The 14,101-nt window shown below is 45.4% G+C and overlaps 1 protein-coding gene across 12 annotated transcripts in view; it reads right to left on the reverse strand.

The window, feature by feature from the left end:
• MAGI1 (membrane associated guanylate kinase, WW and PDZ domain containing 1) overlaps positions 1-14,101 on the reverse strand; it is a 1,125,105-nt gene that overhangs the window by 225,243 nt on the left and 885,761 nt on the right. For all 12 annotated transcript variants that reach the window (XM_086939094.1, XM_086939091.1, XM_086939093.1 and 9 more), the window contains one exon: positions 3,094-3,176. In XM_086939094.1, the coding sequence (XP_086795220.1) occupies positions 3,094-3,176 (83 nt within the window). The remainder of the gene's footprint in view (positions 1-3,093; positions 3,177-14,101) is intronic.

The raw sequence follows: 14,101 nt of genomic DNA on the forward strand, positions 1-14,101 counted from the left end.
ACACATAGCTCAGTTTCTCAGGGCAGATCAACCAGGTTACCTTGGCATTTGAGATACTGCGGAAGATTCTACAGTTTCTTCCAATGGTACTGAGGGAAACTGTTGTGTTAGCCCTGTGTTAGCCCAGATTGACTACGACAATGCCCTTTACCTAGGGGTTGATGAACGGCAGATAACCAGATTACAATCTCCGCAGAACACCGCAGCCCGAACCCTACTGAACATCCCTAAATACAATCATATATCGGGGGCCATTAGAAACCTCCACTGGTCTCCAGTCAAGGAGCGGATTGAATTCAAGGCACTATGTATAGTCCATAAAACCTTGTATGGAGTGTATCGCAAACTATTCCAATGGTACACCCTTAGACGCTTACTAACATCAGCCAACCAGACACTGGTCAACGTCCCGATAATCAAGAAGGCTAAATGGGAGGTAGATGGCTCTCCTATCTAGCTTCCAAACTCTGGAACAAGCTGCCTCTGTACATTAGATCCCAACCTGTTTGGTCAAATTTTCGGGGCTTATTGAAAACCTGGCACTTTCCCACTTAGTAATGATCTGACTTTTCTGGGTTCCACCTCACATATCTGTCTCCCCAGCACCAAGATGCCTCGGCAATCCAGCGCTTTATGACACTCTTACTTCTTGATTGATTTATTTTGCAACAGTTAATGGAGGATTGTTTTTTGAGATAGCACCAGGATGCTTTGTCTGAGCGACCATGCGCTTTATAGGTAACGTTTTCATTAATTCATCTCAAGACCATACAGGTAGAACATCAAGTAGTCAACTGCATGTTTGTGTTCTGAGAAATTTGATAGAGTTATTACTAAAATGCTTCAAAGCCTCTGCAATATGCAGGCATCAGAACCACTAAGCAGGAGAGACTACCAGTTGGCAGCAATAGTTCTTCAGATCTTGAAAGGAATATCAGACTGTATGCTGTCAGGCCAAGCTACTTATATAATTTATAGTAGCTCTTTTACATTCGACTCTACAAACTTCTCATAACTAACTTCCTAAGCTTATGGTCTAGCAGTTGCCAGTGTTTTTCTGCTAATACTATTATGATATGCTACACTGATAATAGAACATGGTAATGTCCTCTCTGGGATTTTAATAGCTGGTAGAAGCTCAGAGAATCAACATTCTAAAGTTTGTTCACAGCTGTTGCGGTGAACAAAGGCCTCACAGAGTGCGAGGAGATTTTAATCCCCTCAGACTCTGTAAGGCCTTTAACATAATAGAACATTCTTCCCTCTTGGGGTGGAATGGTCTAATAGTCTTAGAGCCCTCTGTAGCAGGCTCTACCAGGATTTAAAGGTCCGCTCTCTTGTTAAAGGCCTGAGCCGAAACAGGCCTTTAATGGCAGGCAGAGCCCACTACTTTGGGCTTTAAGGCTATATTGTTCTTCAAACATCCCTTGTTAACAGGGCCATAATAAAAAAAATACAAAAATGTATCAAACTTGATAGACACCGAGGCATCTCTAGGTGCTGTCTCAGCCCTACAGTACCAGCAAGGATTCAGGAAAACAGTGCACAATTTGAGAGATGGCTTCATGTTGAATCCTATGAGAGTTCCATAATGCTTTTTCCAAAGAGGCTTCAATGCGCCATAGAAGAAAAACAGAGCAGAGACAATTGAACTTTGCCGGTGAAGCGGTTGATCTCAAGCATCCCTTTGCCAGGGAAGAACCAAATATATCTTTGAGGTACAGTGAAGCAGTTCCAGCCAAGCATTTATGCAGAAAGTTGGGGCACTTGAATTGGGCTTGGTCTTCCCTGTGATATTTCGTACTGGTGCCAGGGACTTGATGCAAGTGCCCTGGACTGAGCTAAAAAGATTTCGGCAGTATTTGGTTTTTTTTTCTTTCTTTTGCAACAGCCTGGTACTGTTATTGCAATGATCTGAAAATATATCCTACTAAGACCAATGTTATGTTTTGGGGTAGAAAGCTACATACCTAACTTTTTTGGAGGAATGTTATTGCCCTTGGCATGTCTCTGAATACTGTCATTTGGGTCTTGTGATTGATATGAAGCATGGCAGGTAATCGTTTCATTAGAACCAAACAGTCCTAGCACATTCCACAATTCATGGACTGAAAAAATCCCACTGATGCTACGAAGGATTGTCAATTTACCTGCTGGTAAAAGCTCATAATTCTAAAATCATTGCCCAACTAATTTATGGGGACCATGGATGGGTCGACTTTTGATGCAGGCCCTTTTATCCACAACTCAATATCTTCGACTGGAACTGTGGTTCATGACAGTTATCTGGGTGTTTTGCGAATTGACATCAGATTGAGGGATATTAGAAAGCCTTAGTAAAACGTGCCACTCTTGACTTGGGTAGAAAAGCTATTTGCAATGGATGGCCTCAAGCTAGTTTGAAAGTATATCTGAAGGCACTGGTAAGAGACCACACGAGTTGGAAAGACATTTGGACTACTTGTAGGCAAAAGTTTCTGTACATGGATTTTGCCATGTGTGTTTATGGTGTCATAATTAACTCCAAGCAAAAGGACTGTCTGGGTTCTTTTTGTTTATGTCAATTAATTCGGATAGTAACAGGTGTATTGAAGAATTTCCTAAGTTTGGGGGAGGGAAATGGAGGTTCGCAGGAGAGGAGAGGCATTGGTGCCATATTAAGTTAAATTGGAAACTATCAAATGTAATGCAAAGGCTCTTCATATTGGAAAGATTCTGCATCCATTTCAAAGTTGATAACACTTTGAAATGTGTGCAAAAAATAATAAATTGTGCGTTGCTTAGCGGCTTACATTAGCATTGCATTTGGAGTTGCTTACATTTTAAACACATCTAGATACATCATTTTATGGCAAGTCATTGTAAACCCAATGCAAAATATTAAAGAGAATAGTTAAGTGTTGAATCTTCAAATATGCATCACCATATACAAAAAACTGCGCATATTTTCCACAGATAGCCACACCCCCACAATACTCTAGGTATAAAACAAATAACACACAGTATAACCATAATAAAGTTATAAAACCACATTCTACATAAACGATCCTGGATGTATTTGCATTTAGAATGACCACTATAGGGACCTCTTACCGTCATCTTCACATTCCTCCAGAGGCTTCTGCTGTTTATTCAGGCACCGGGGGTCTAGCCAAGATGTTGTCTTGGTGTTGTGGCTGCAAACCAGAAATGTAAGTGAGGTCAGTGTCACAAAATGTGAGCAAGGGCAACTTTTGCAGCAAGACATGCAAATCCATTTGAAACAAAAATCTCCATTAGCTTGTATTTTAGGATGCCACCTTTCTAAACTTAGCAGAAGCAGCAAGGGCCAGTCTCCCTATAGCCCCAAAATATATTACTTTAGGTGTACCTTTTGAAAAAAGCCTACACCTCTTCCTCTGTAGAGAGGAGGGGGAAAAAAGAAAAACACACCTTGAATGGAAGCGATCACATAGACATTCCTATCATTGTAATTGTAGCAAATGCACCCTTTCGGCTTAGTCATCCCAGATTTCCACCCTTTTTCTGGATTATCTCTTTGCTAGTACTAAGGCTCATGTACTGTAACACTGATTTTCAGTGCTAAAGTGCGGGAGCTCGGACCATAAAATATTGGTACAATTGGTTTTACCAAATTGGTCTATTGAATTATCCTATAAGACCATTGTAGGTGGTGCTGAAAATGTACCTATAGAGTCACACGTGGGCTGCAGTGTGTATTAACACGATCCTCAATGCATAAAGGTATGTCTGCCAGTAACGCCACTGTTTGCTGACTGGCCTGCAGTTCAAATACATTGCAGTGGCACACAGCAGAGAAAAGTGCCTTAGCTATTTATAAACAACTAAAGTGTGCTTTGTAAGCCTACATGGCAGGGTGCCAATTTTGTAAAATAGGGCACACTACATTTGGAGATAGTGGGCTGTGGCATTAAAATAAAACCCAAAAGCTATTTCACTGTTAAAATGTTGCAGTCATTCCCTGAAAAGAGATCACTGGAAATGCAATCCTTATTTCCTATCTCTGTCTGGAAAAATGCTACAATTTTTTTTTTTTAAGTTGTTATTTATTGTACAAAATCCCATTTAACAGTTACATCAGAATTGATACCCAAGTGGAAACTAGCTTAATAAAAATATACTTTGTGCCGAGTCAAAACTGTCCTAAAAGGCCATTCTGCCACTCCATATCTACAGATCTTGAGTATACATCCTTGGATGGAAGAGTTAATGAGCCTGGGTCAGAAGAGTGCCCCTGAGCCAAGGAAGAGAAAATGTGTGTTACTCACTGTTCAATCAGCAGGAATTACCTACCTAGTGGTAGAGAGTAACAACTGGCAAAGGACAACCATAACACTACCTCTTTTGGATGGACTAAGCAAGTGAGGGCTTCTCATATTCATTTCCAAGACTCGCCTTGACAACTTGGCTGCAGTCACAGAGGGAGTTTGGAGCTGGGCAGATGGTAGGACAGCATCTAAATGGAGGCCAAGGTGCTGAGGGCAGCCCTGTCTGGTGGCAGAAAGATTTTGACTTATTCAAACAGAGGCTGCTGGGTAACTTTACTGTAAAGCAAAGAAGAAGTAATGCAAAAAAAGTGTGGTGCTACCAGAAAATGGTTAGGATCAATCAACCAACCAACTTGTAAAGCGCGCTACTTACCCGCGAGGGTCTCAAGGCGCGGGGGGATTAAGGGGGGGCGGGGGGGGGGTTGGTTGGCGCCGCTACTGCTCGAAGAGCCAGGTCTTGAGGAACCATCTGAAGGTGAGCAGGTCTTGGGTCTGTCGTAGGTGGGTGGGGAGGGTGTTTCAGGTCTTGGCGTCGAGGAAGGAGAAGGATCTGCCGCTGGAGGTCGTTCGTTGGATGTGCGGCACAGTGGCGAGGGCGAGGCTGGGGGAGCGGAGCTGGCGAGCGGGGTGTAGAAGTTGAGTCTGTCGTTCAGGTAGGCTGGTCCGGTGTTGTGGAGTGCTTTGTGTGCGTGGGTGAGGAGTTTGAAGGTGATCCCTTTTGTTGATGGGGAGCCAGTGCATGTCTCTGAGGTGGGGGTTGATGTGGCTACGGTGGGGAATGTTGAGGATCAATCGGGCAGAGGCGTTCTGGATGCGTTGTAGTCGTCGCAGAGGTTTGGCCGGAATTCCTGCGTAGAGTGCGTTGCCGTAGTCCAGCCTGCTGCTGACGAGGGCTTGGGTCACTGTTCTTCTTGTTTCGGTCGGAATCCACTTGTAGATCCTGCGAAGCATGCGGAGGGTGTTGTAGCAGGAGGAGGAGACGGCGTTGACCTGCTTCGCCATGGAGAGGGAGGAGTCAAGGATGAATCCTAGGTTGCGTGAGTGGTCAGTGGGTGTCGGTGCTGCTCCCAGTGTGGTCGGCCACCAGGAGTTGTGCCACGCAGAGGGGTGGGGCCTAGGATTAGGACCTCCATCTGTTCAGAGTTCAGTTTCAGGCGGCTGCTTCTCATCCACTCAGTGACGGCCTTCATTCCCTCGTGGAGGTTGGGTTTGGCAGAGTGCGGGTCCTTGGTAAGGGAGAGGATGAGCTGGGTGTCGGCATAGGAGATGATGTTCAGGTCGTGTTGGCAGGCCACTTGTGCGAGGAGGGCCATGTAGATGTTAAACAGGGTCGGGCTGAGCCCTGGTGTATGCCACAGATGATGTCCGTGGCTTCGGAACGGAAGGGCAGGTGGCGAACTCTCTGGGTTCTGCCGGAGAGGAAGGACGTGGTCCAGTCCAGGGCCTTCTTCTGGATACCGGCTTCTTGGAGGCGTGTTCTTAGTGTGCGGTGGCAGACCATGTCGAAGGCGGCTGACAGGTCCAGGAGGATGAGGGCTGAAGTTTTGCGTTGTCTGACTAGCGTCTGATATCGTCTGTGGCGACGATGAGGGCAGTTTCGGTGCTGTGGTTGCGTCTGAATCCGGACTGGGATGGATCTAGGATGGTGTTGTCCTCGAGGTGGTGGGTCAGCTGCATGTTGGCGATTTTCCAGATGACCTTCGCCGGGAAGGGGAGCAGGGAGATAGGCCGGAAGTTTTTGAGGTCTTTGGGGTCCGCTTTGGGCTTCTTGAGGAGGGCGTTGATTTCGGCGTGCTTCCAGCTTTCCGGGAATGTTGCTGTGTCGAAGATGTTGATGATCTTCCGCAATTGGGGTGCAATGGTTGTGTCAGTTTGTTGAAAACGTGGTGTGGGCAGGGGTCTTTTGGAGATCCTGAGCGGATGGAGTTCATGACCTTGCGTGTCTCTTCTTTGTTGACGTGGGACCAGGTGGTCAGCTGGTTGGTGCAGGTAGCGTTCGGGTGGTTTGTAGTGGTCGGGGCGGGTGGGGAGTTGAAGCGGTTATGGATGTCGGCATTCTTGCGATGGAAGAAGGTGGCCAGTGAGTCGCACAGATCTTGTGAGGGTGGGATTTTGTTGGTGTTGGCGCTGGGGTTGGAGAGTTCCTTCACTATGTTGAACAGTTGTTTGCTGTCGTGTGCGTTGTTGTCCAGTCTGGCTTTGAAGAATGATGTCTTGGCTGTTCTGATGAGGTGGTGATGTCTGCGAATGGCGTTTTTGTGGGCTGCGTGGCTGTCTGGTGCGTGGTCGTGAAGCCATTTCTTCTCTAGCTTCCGGCATGTCTGTTTGGAGATCTGGAGTTCTTCGGTGAACCAGGCGGCTTTCTTGCTGGGGTGGTTGACGTAGGGTTTCTTGATCGGGGCAAGGGTGTTGGCGCAGTCATCGATCCACTGTCTGAAGTTTCGGGCGGCGGCGTCTGTCAGTGGGGTCAGTAGGTGGGTTCTGGGTGAGGGTGGAGGTTAGCTGGTCCTCGGTGACTTTGCTCCAGCAACGACGAGGCAGCTGGTGGTGCCGTGGTGCGTGGCTAGTTTTTTGAAGGTGAAGTGGAGGCACCGGTGGTCAGTCCAGTGGAGTTCGGTGGTGTTGTTGAAGGCAACGTGGGTGCTTGTGGAGAAGAGGGGGTCGAGCATGTGGCCGGCTGCGTGGGTGGGTTCGGTGACGAGTTGTCGGAGGCCGCGGTTGGCAAGGTTGCCGATCAGGGCGGTGGAGTTGGCGTCGTTGTTGTTCTCGAGATGGAAGTTAAGGTCTCAGAGGAGGATGTAGTCCGTGGAAGTGAGTGCCTGGGTGCTGGCGAGGTCGGCGACGGAGTCGCTGAAGAGGGTCCGGGGGTTCTGTAGATGAGTGTTCCTCTGAGGGTGGTGTTGGGGTTCGGTGTAGATCCGGAAGTGAAGGTGTTCGGCGGAGTGGAGGGAGTCGTCTGTGAGGGTGTGGACATGGAGGGTAGACTTGTGGACGATGGCTATTCCTCCTCCCATCCCGTTGGTGCGGTCTCTGCAGGAGAACTTGTGGCCATCCGGGATGGCTATGGCTATGTCAGGTGCCGAGGAGGAGTTCCACCAAATTTCGGTCAGGAAGGCAACGTCAGGGCCGGTGGTGTCGAGCAGGTCCCAGAGCTCGACGGCTAGTTTGCGTGCGGAGCGTATGTTGAGGAGTATGCGGCGGAGGTGGTTGGGTCCGGTCCTTGGGGGTTTGGTGGTTCTGTCGCAGGTGAAGTTGCAGGAGTGGCAGAAGGGCCCATGGGTGCGTTTTGGGGCGGCCTGGAAGCAGCGGTAGTCTCGGCCGGTGTTCAGTGCGTGGAGGGAGTTGGCGTTGTATCGCAGTCTGGCCATGTGTTGGATGCAGGATCCAGGGGTTCTGGCACTGGGCGCGGTCCGGGCGCAGACGGGCTTGCCTTTGGCGCGCAATCGGTGCGTCGGGCTGTGGTCGCCATTTGAGGCGTGGAGGGTCAGCTGGGAAGCGGGGCGGCGATGGGGCGTGGCCGTGGGGACCAGCGGCAGGGACACAGCGGTCACTGAAGCAAAGAGTGGGGTGGGGGGGCGGGGCCGGGGGCTAAACGGTGCAGACAGTCAGAAACTGACTAAAGCAACAGGCAAGGATGGCAAAAGATTGCCAAAATACACAAGAACAAACCACAGTCCTGGGCACAGGAGATTCGAACCTGTATTGGGAGCGGCAGCGAGGGTGAGCGCGCTCAGGTGGCGCTGTTCGGCAGCAGGGCAGCGACTCGGCCCTGGAGCAGGGTCAGAGATCACCAATCACTGGGGAAGGCACAATCTAAATCTGGCACCTCTAACACCACCAAACCAGAGAAGACTGCAACTGAAGAAGATGGCACTTCGGGAAAAAGACTCAAGACATCAGCTCGAACAAGACCTCTTATTCAAGGATTCCTAAATCCATAAAAGCCCGGACAGAAATATACAGAATTCAGCAGAAGTAATGCAGCAGAGATTTCTATATTAATTGTGTACCTCAGCCAAGCTCTTTTATGGGAATGAAGGATAAGAATGGTGGGACGTGGTGATTGTTAATATGATATTCTGTTACCATACCTGAACACTGAACTACTCGTGTGGTTATAGGACACCCTGATGCATAAATACCTATAAAATTAATATAAAACCCATAAGTAATAGCACGCCATGTTTCCACAGGTTTAACTAATAAACGCTGCCACCCATAGATGCAGATTGCTGTTAGTGCCATAAGATGAACGTGAAGGTTCTCAATGCAGATTTTGTTTGATCAGTTAGCTATGACCAATTCTTTTTTTTAATTATAGTAAGATTTCAAATGAAAACCAATTGTTCTGAAAAACAATAGCTATGGAACATAACAGTATTCAGATTAATTTATGAGAAACATTAATTGCAAATATAGAATCTACACTGAACTATATTAAACCAGAAGGAGAAGGGATTCACGGAAGAAACTTGTCCCATGGGATCAAAAGAATATCCAGTAAGATAACATACCCAAAAGTAATCAGTTTTCAAACCAACACTAGAGAAAGACTTCTATTTTCCTAGAATAAAGTCTACTGTGAAATTCTGGATAGTAGCTGGAAAGAGCTTACTTGGGTCAGAAAAGTGAACCTTTAGTGAGTTAGAGAACTGGCATTTTTTTCTTGGTCTTTTACCACAAGAGAAAAAAACTGAAAATATAGGGCAGAAACTGAAAGTACACAACAGCTCTGTGTACTTTTCTCCTTCCCTCCTGGCAATCATTCTTCTCCTACATCACAGCCAAGACCTGGAACGACCTCCCCCTCCTGCCCAATATGGCCCCCTCGCTGGCAGACTTCTTAAAGGGACTCAAGACCTGGCTCTTGAGAGGAGACACTGCGCCCAGATACCCCTAGCGGTGACAGAGTTGCGCTTTACAAATGCTGATTGATGGATATGAGAAATGTCTTGTCCAGTATGAAGGAGGTGTAAATCCCAGGGTTTGGTGAATTAACTTATTGCCTGAAGTAACCAAAAGTTAACTTTAATTCTCAAATCAAGTCATCTAGATGGCAAATATTAATGGATAATAACATAGCGAATGTATTAATTTTGTTATAAAGTTTTGTACAGAGCGAACATGACCTCGAAAGATATCAGAGCGCTTCATATAATGGAAGGGAAGAACATAGTAAGAGGGGAGATTACAAGGGGGTAACAGAGAGTAACATAATTAAATAATAACAATGTACCAGGATGAGAACAAAATGCTTTATAGCAGGGGTACTCATAGTACGGCCCGCGGGCCAGTGGTGGCCCGGCAAGCCTTCCCTGGCAGCCCGGTGCAGCCCTCAGACACAAACCACACTGTAAATTTGGCCCACGAGAGAAAGTTTATGAGTACCCATGCTTTATAGGGTATAACAGACAACCCTTTGCTTTACAATTGTAAGGTCAAAAGGAGAGTAGTAGGGGTCATTGAGAAAGCAATATAATGTAAAGCAATGATACCTTTGCATGGTTTCTCAAAGGTGGCAAGCTAGCACAGAATATATGTCCCTTAGAGCTGTGTGGCCCAGCTTCAGTTTAATAAACCAAATAAATAATGTGTTCTACTCAAAGAAATGATGGACAATTGATTATTTTCCAGCACTCTATTTTTATGAGCAGTGAAAATATTTTTGCCAGTCAGGCATAAAAAGATAAAGCAATGAAGCAAGTATTGCGTTTCAGTGTGGGCAAAAATAAGGCGTTCAAATAAAAAAAAAAAAAAGTTGGAAAACTGGCACTATGGTCACACTTGTGTCACTGGGGGGTTTCCAAAAACTTCAGTGTAGTGGGGACAAACACAAATGTGTGTGTTAATAAACAGAAGCTTTATCCCCACACCTCCTTGACCAGGATCACATTCCCGCTCAGCCCTGAACAGGTTCTCATGCCTGCTCAACCCAAACTCCTCTTCTTTCTTCAAACACCACGTCGCCAGAGTGTTGCATTCCTTATTCCTTTACCGAACACTGGTGTGCGCTAAACACAGCGAGCACGCGCTGGCAGGGGCCAAGTGCTATTAATGGCGCCTCTCCGTTTCCAAGTGAACCTCTCCTGAACATCCGCAGCAGAGCAACATGAATATTTAATATACCCCTAAATTCGAGCATCGCCTCAACTCTGTATCGTTCGAATAAAGAAAGGCTTGACTGCTTGTTGAGTTTGAATACTAAGTGCGGGTGCCGTATTTGGTGCAATGCCCATGGATCACAGGCAGAGGGCGCAGTTTCCCAACAATAGAGCCTTTCAGCTTTCATTAAAAAAAATATGCATTCGTCTCTGCTCCACAAACCCATTATCCGTTTGAATAAAAAGATGTTCAAGGATTTGTCTGGCGTCTTGCTTGGCCGGGCAGAATCGGAGTTGCACACATGACTAGCTTGCGGTGTGTGCGAGGAATTAATATCGCTTCCCACTTCAGCTCTATGATCGTTAGACACGGATTATAAACGAGAGGCCTCGTGCTACTCGGATTGCTCAGGCATCCTACGGCCCAGCACGGAGGATTTGTCGTGGACGGGTGTGACGCAGTTTACTAAATACATATTTTATTCATAGACGCTCTAAAGAAACTTTAACATTACCAACTTTACACTTCCATGGCCTTACCATGATGATGATGGTAGGGTTATTTTACCCCTGCGGTGAAAAATGTAGTCAGGCATTAACGCCTTTGCCTCCGGCAGGAAGTATCTACCACGAGAAATAACACCTAGAATACTGTTCCTTTTACTTAGTAATAATATAATTTTTAAATTGCTAGCAACAGAATATTGCCAGAAACGTGCAAACTTTAGAGGTGGTTCGCTGGGTTCTCTCCTGTCCTTACTAAGCTATTCGGGAACCACCTCAAACCCACCTTTCATGTAGAAATGCCCGATTCTTTTAGTTTTTATGAGTAGCTCATGCTGATCTTATTTTGGAAGAGAACTACCATCATTTGAGTGGTATTTCTGTCTCCAATGTGGACTGCCAGCAATAATACAACTAAGGTCCTTGATGAGCATTCAACAGACGTTGCAATGTTACCACTGCTCGGAACTCAACAGGATGGCGTTTGCAGCTGGGTGGCATTCTCCCCTTCCAGTATTTGGCAGCTGTCGCTAATATAATAAAAGCACCACAGTAGTGTTCATAACAACTGCTCTGCATTGAGGTCCTTTGCTATATAAATACGATTACAATAAACAATGTGGCGAATTAGCGAGACAAATCACGCGTCTGTGGATACATATAATGCTTATAGATGTTGCACAAGCACCAAATTATTGTGGGTTAAAAATAAAAAAATAGGCCAGTCCAAAATCATAAGCCCAACTTTCTGGTAAGTATGAATCTCTTGAACTATGGAACCCTCAAAAGTGGCCTAGAGAGGCAGCAAGAGGATTAAATACGGGTGGCACACTGACCTGCCGTATGAACCAGCTCCGATCTTGAATTTCAAAGTAGACTAGCCCAAAGAACCTCCCTTGCATTCTTTCAGGGTTTTTTTTAGCACAAAAAATAATAGTTTGACCCATTATGGGGAGAGGAAAATAATTCAAGTTAGTTCTAGGAAGTAAACAATGTAGTGAACTCTGTGTCCTGCTGCTCAGTTGCATTCAATGTAGTGATTGATGAAGTCTGTGGTTCCTACACTCCCAAACACCCCAAACCATTCTCAATAACTTCTGTTCCTATCAGGCCAGAGAGAGGCCAAAACTTCCTCTTGGTAAAGGCTCCCTTTCAGCATATGCAAATCACCCCCATCAGATATTAGAGGAATGAACCTTGGGAACTGACAATCAATGCAAACCTCAGGCTTGCGAGTGCTGTTCATATAAGAAAAACGCTGATAAAATCCGGAAAAGGGAAGGAACAAACAAAAACATAGGCGAGGGCTCTACAGAAAGGAGAGCAACCCATCATAGGCAACAATCAGATATAAAAGAGGGCCCTCAATTAATATGACAATCTTTTGTTTTTCTTGTGGACAGCAACAGATGAGCACAAAGTCATCTGCAGAGAAACACCTAGAGGCAGTTCGGTCTATCCCAAGGCCCTTTAAACCCAGGAGGGAAACTGGTCTCCTTACTCGCCTGGGATTACTACTGCTATCAGAAACAGTGACAAAACAGGGTTTGCAACCGACCTACAACATTTTTCTGTAAATACTGGAACAGTAAGGACTGGAGTGAACCAACAGAAGTCAATGAGGAAAAGAAGCCGATCTGGCCAAAATACTGGAACATCTCCAAGATCCAAGCAAAGACCAGTGACCATCACCTGAATCTCCAGCAAGAAGCTGCATGTTTTTTCTCAATAAAAAGGTCTTGTATCCGCAATTCCAGCATCGGACACTAGTTAGCTGCTAACATCATCTTAAAAGTGTTGCAAACAACTGATTGTTGCATGCATTGGAGTTTTAGGATCTGTGACGGATATAACTCCAGGTAGTGTGTTTGAGTTGTTGAATATGAACACGTTTGCAAACTAGCCAAAATCAAATCAAAATATCTTTATTCGACTGACAGGAAAGCAGTCATAAAAGCACACAATACAATAATATACAATTCATTCATACAAGAAAATAATTTATATCTTCCAGTGATCTTAGGAGAGAAAAAGATAATAAGCGAATATTAAAAAGGCATAATACAGTGGACCTATGTGCATATACAAGTCAAGACGGAGTTATATCTGTAACAAAGTTCAGTTTGGAGTCATCCTTCCATGCTTAATCTATACTTTAGAGCTGTTTTTAAAAACTTGCATATAAAAAAAGTACTGTCTTCATGCAACATTTGAAGGTATAGAAGAGCGGGCTTAATCTGTATAAAATTCATCTTTTTAAGCAACGGTTTTAAAAACACATTACGTGGACTTGAATAATAAGAACAAAGGAATAAAAAGTGAGCCAAGTCTTGCGGAGACTTATTGTCGCAGCCGCAAGCTGGCAACACTTGACCTCTATGGGCTCCACTTGGTACAGCTAAAAGCAGATGATAGAGATCAAATCGGAGTCTGCTCAGCAGGAAGCGTTCATATCTGGATATATTCCACGACAAATAAGGTTCAGAGAACACACAGGTCTTTGTTAGTGCATGGCTCCTTACGCTGGACTTTTTGAACTCAGTTTCTTCCCTGTAAAGTTGTCGCTTCAGATAAAAGGTATTTTTTACAAAGTTGACATCCTGCTTGGTGATATTCTGGGGTGTTAAGTACAGGTCTAATCTGCCCAGATCTTTACAGCAATTACGGATGTATTTCATCCAGGGTAACTTGAGTTGTCCTTCCCAGGTAAGGGCTTCAGCCAAGATGTTATGGGTCAGTGGAATCTCTGTATTGCGCCAACAACTTAACCAGCAAAGCAAAGGATTTGCAGCAATTTTGTCAGCTAGATAAGGGGTGCCCAGTTCCTCATGTATAGAGAAGTTAGCGGTACTCTTTGGTAAGCTCATAACCTGTTTCAGAAAATTGTTTTCGAGAGCTACTAGGGTGTCTACTGGTAGGAACCCCCACAGTTCACTTCCATAACATGCCACCGCGACAGATTTTGCCTGATAAAGCTTTAGTACGGCGGACACTGGTGTGTTACCCAATTTGCGAGCGAAATCCATTATACCAGAATTGGTCCTCAGTATTTCTCCTTTCTTTTTAGTTATGGCAGGGCCCCAATTGAGTTTATGGTCGAAAAGTACACCCAAATACGAGAATGTTTTTGTTAGTGGTATGTATTCTCCATTAACTGAGAAGGGGTATTGTTTTTTGGGAGTTAAACCAACCGTCATGACAAAAGAC

Source organism: Lissotriton vulgaris, chromosome 9, assembly GCF_964263255.1.
Source record: "Lissotriton vulgaris chromosome 9, aLisVul1.2, whole genome shotgun sequence".
NCBI lineage: Eukaryota > Metazoa > Chordata > Amphibia > Caudata > Salamandridae > Lissotriton > Lissotriton vulgaris.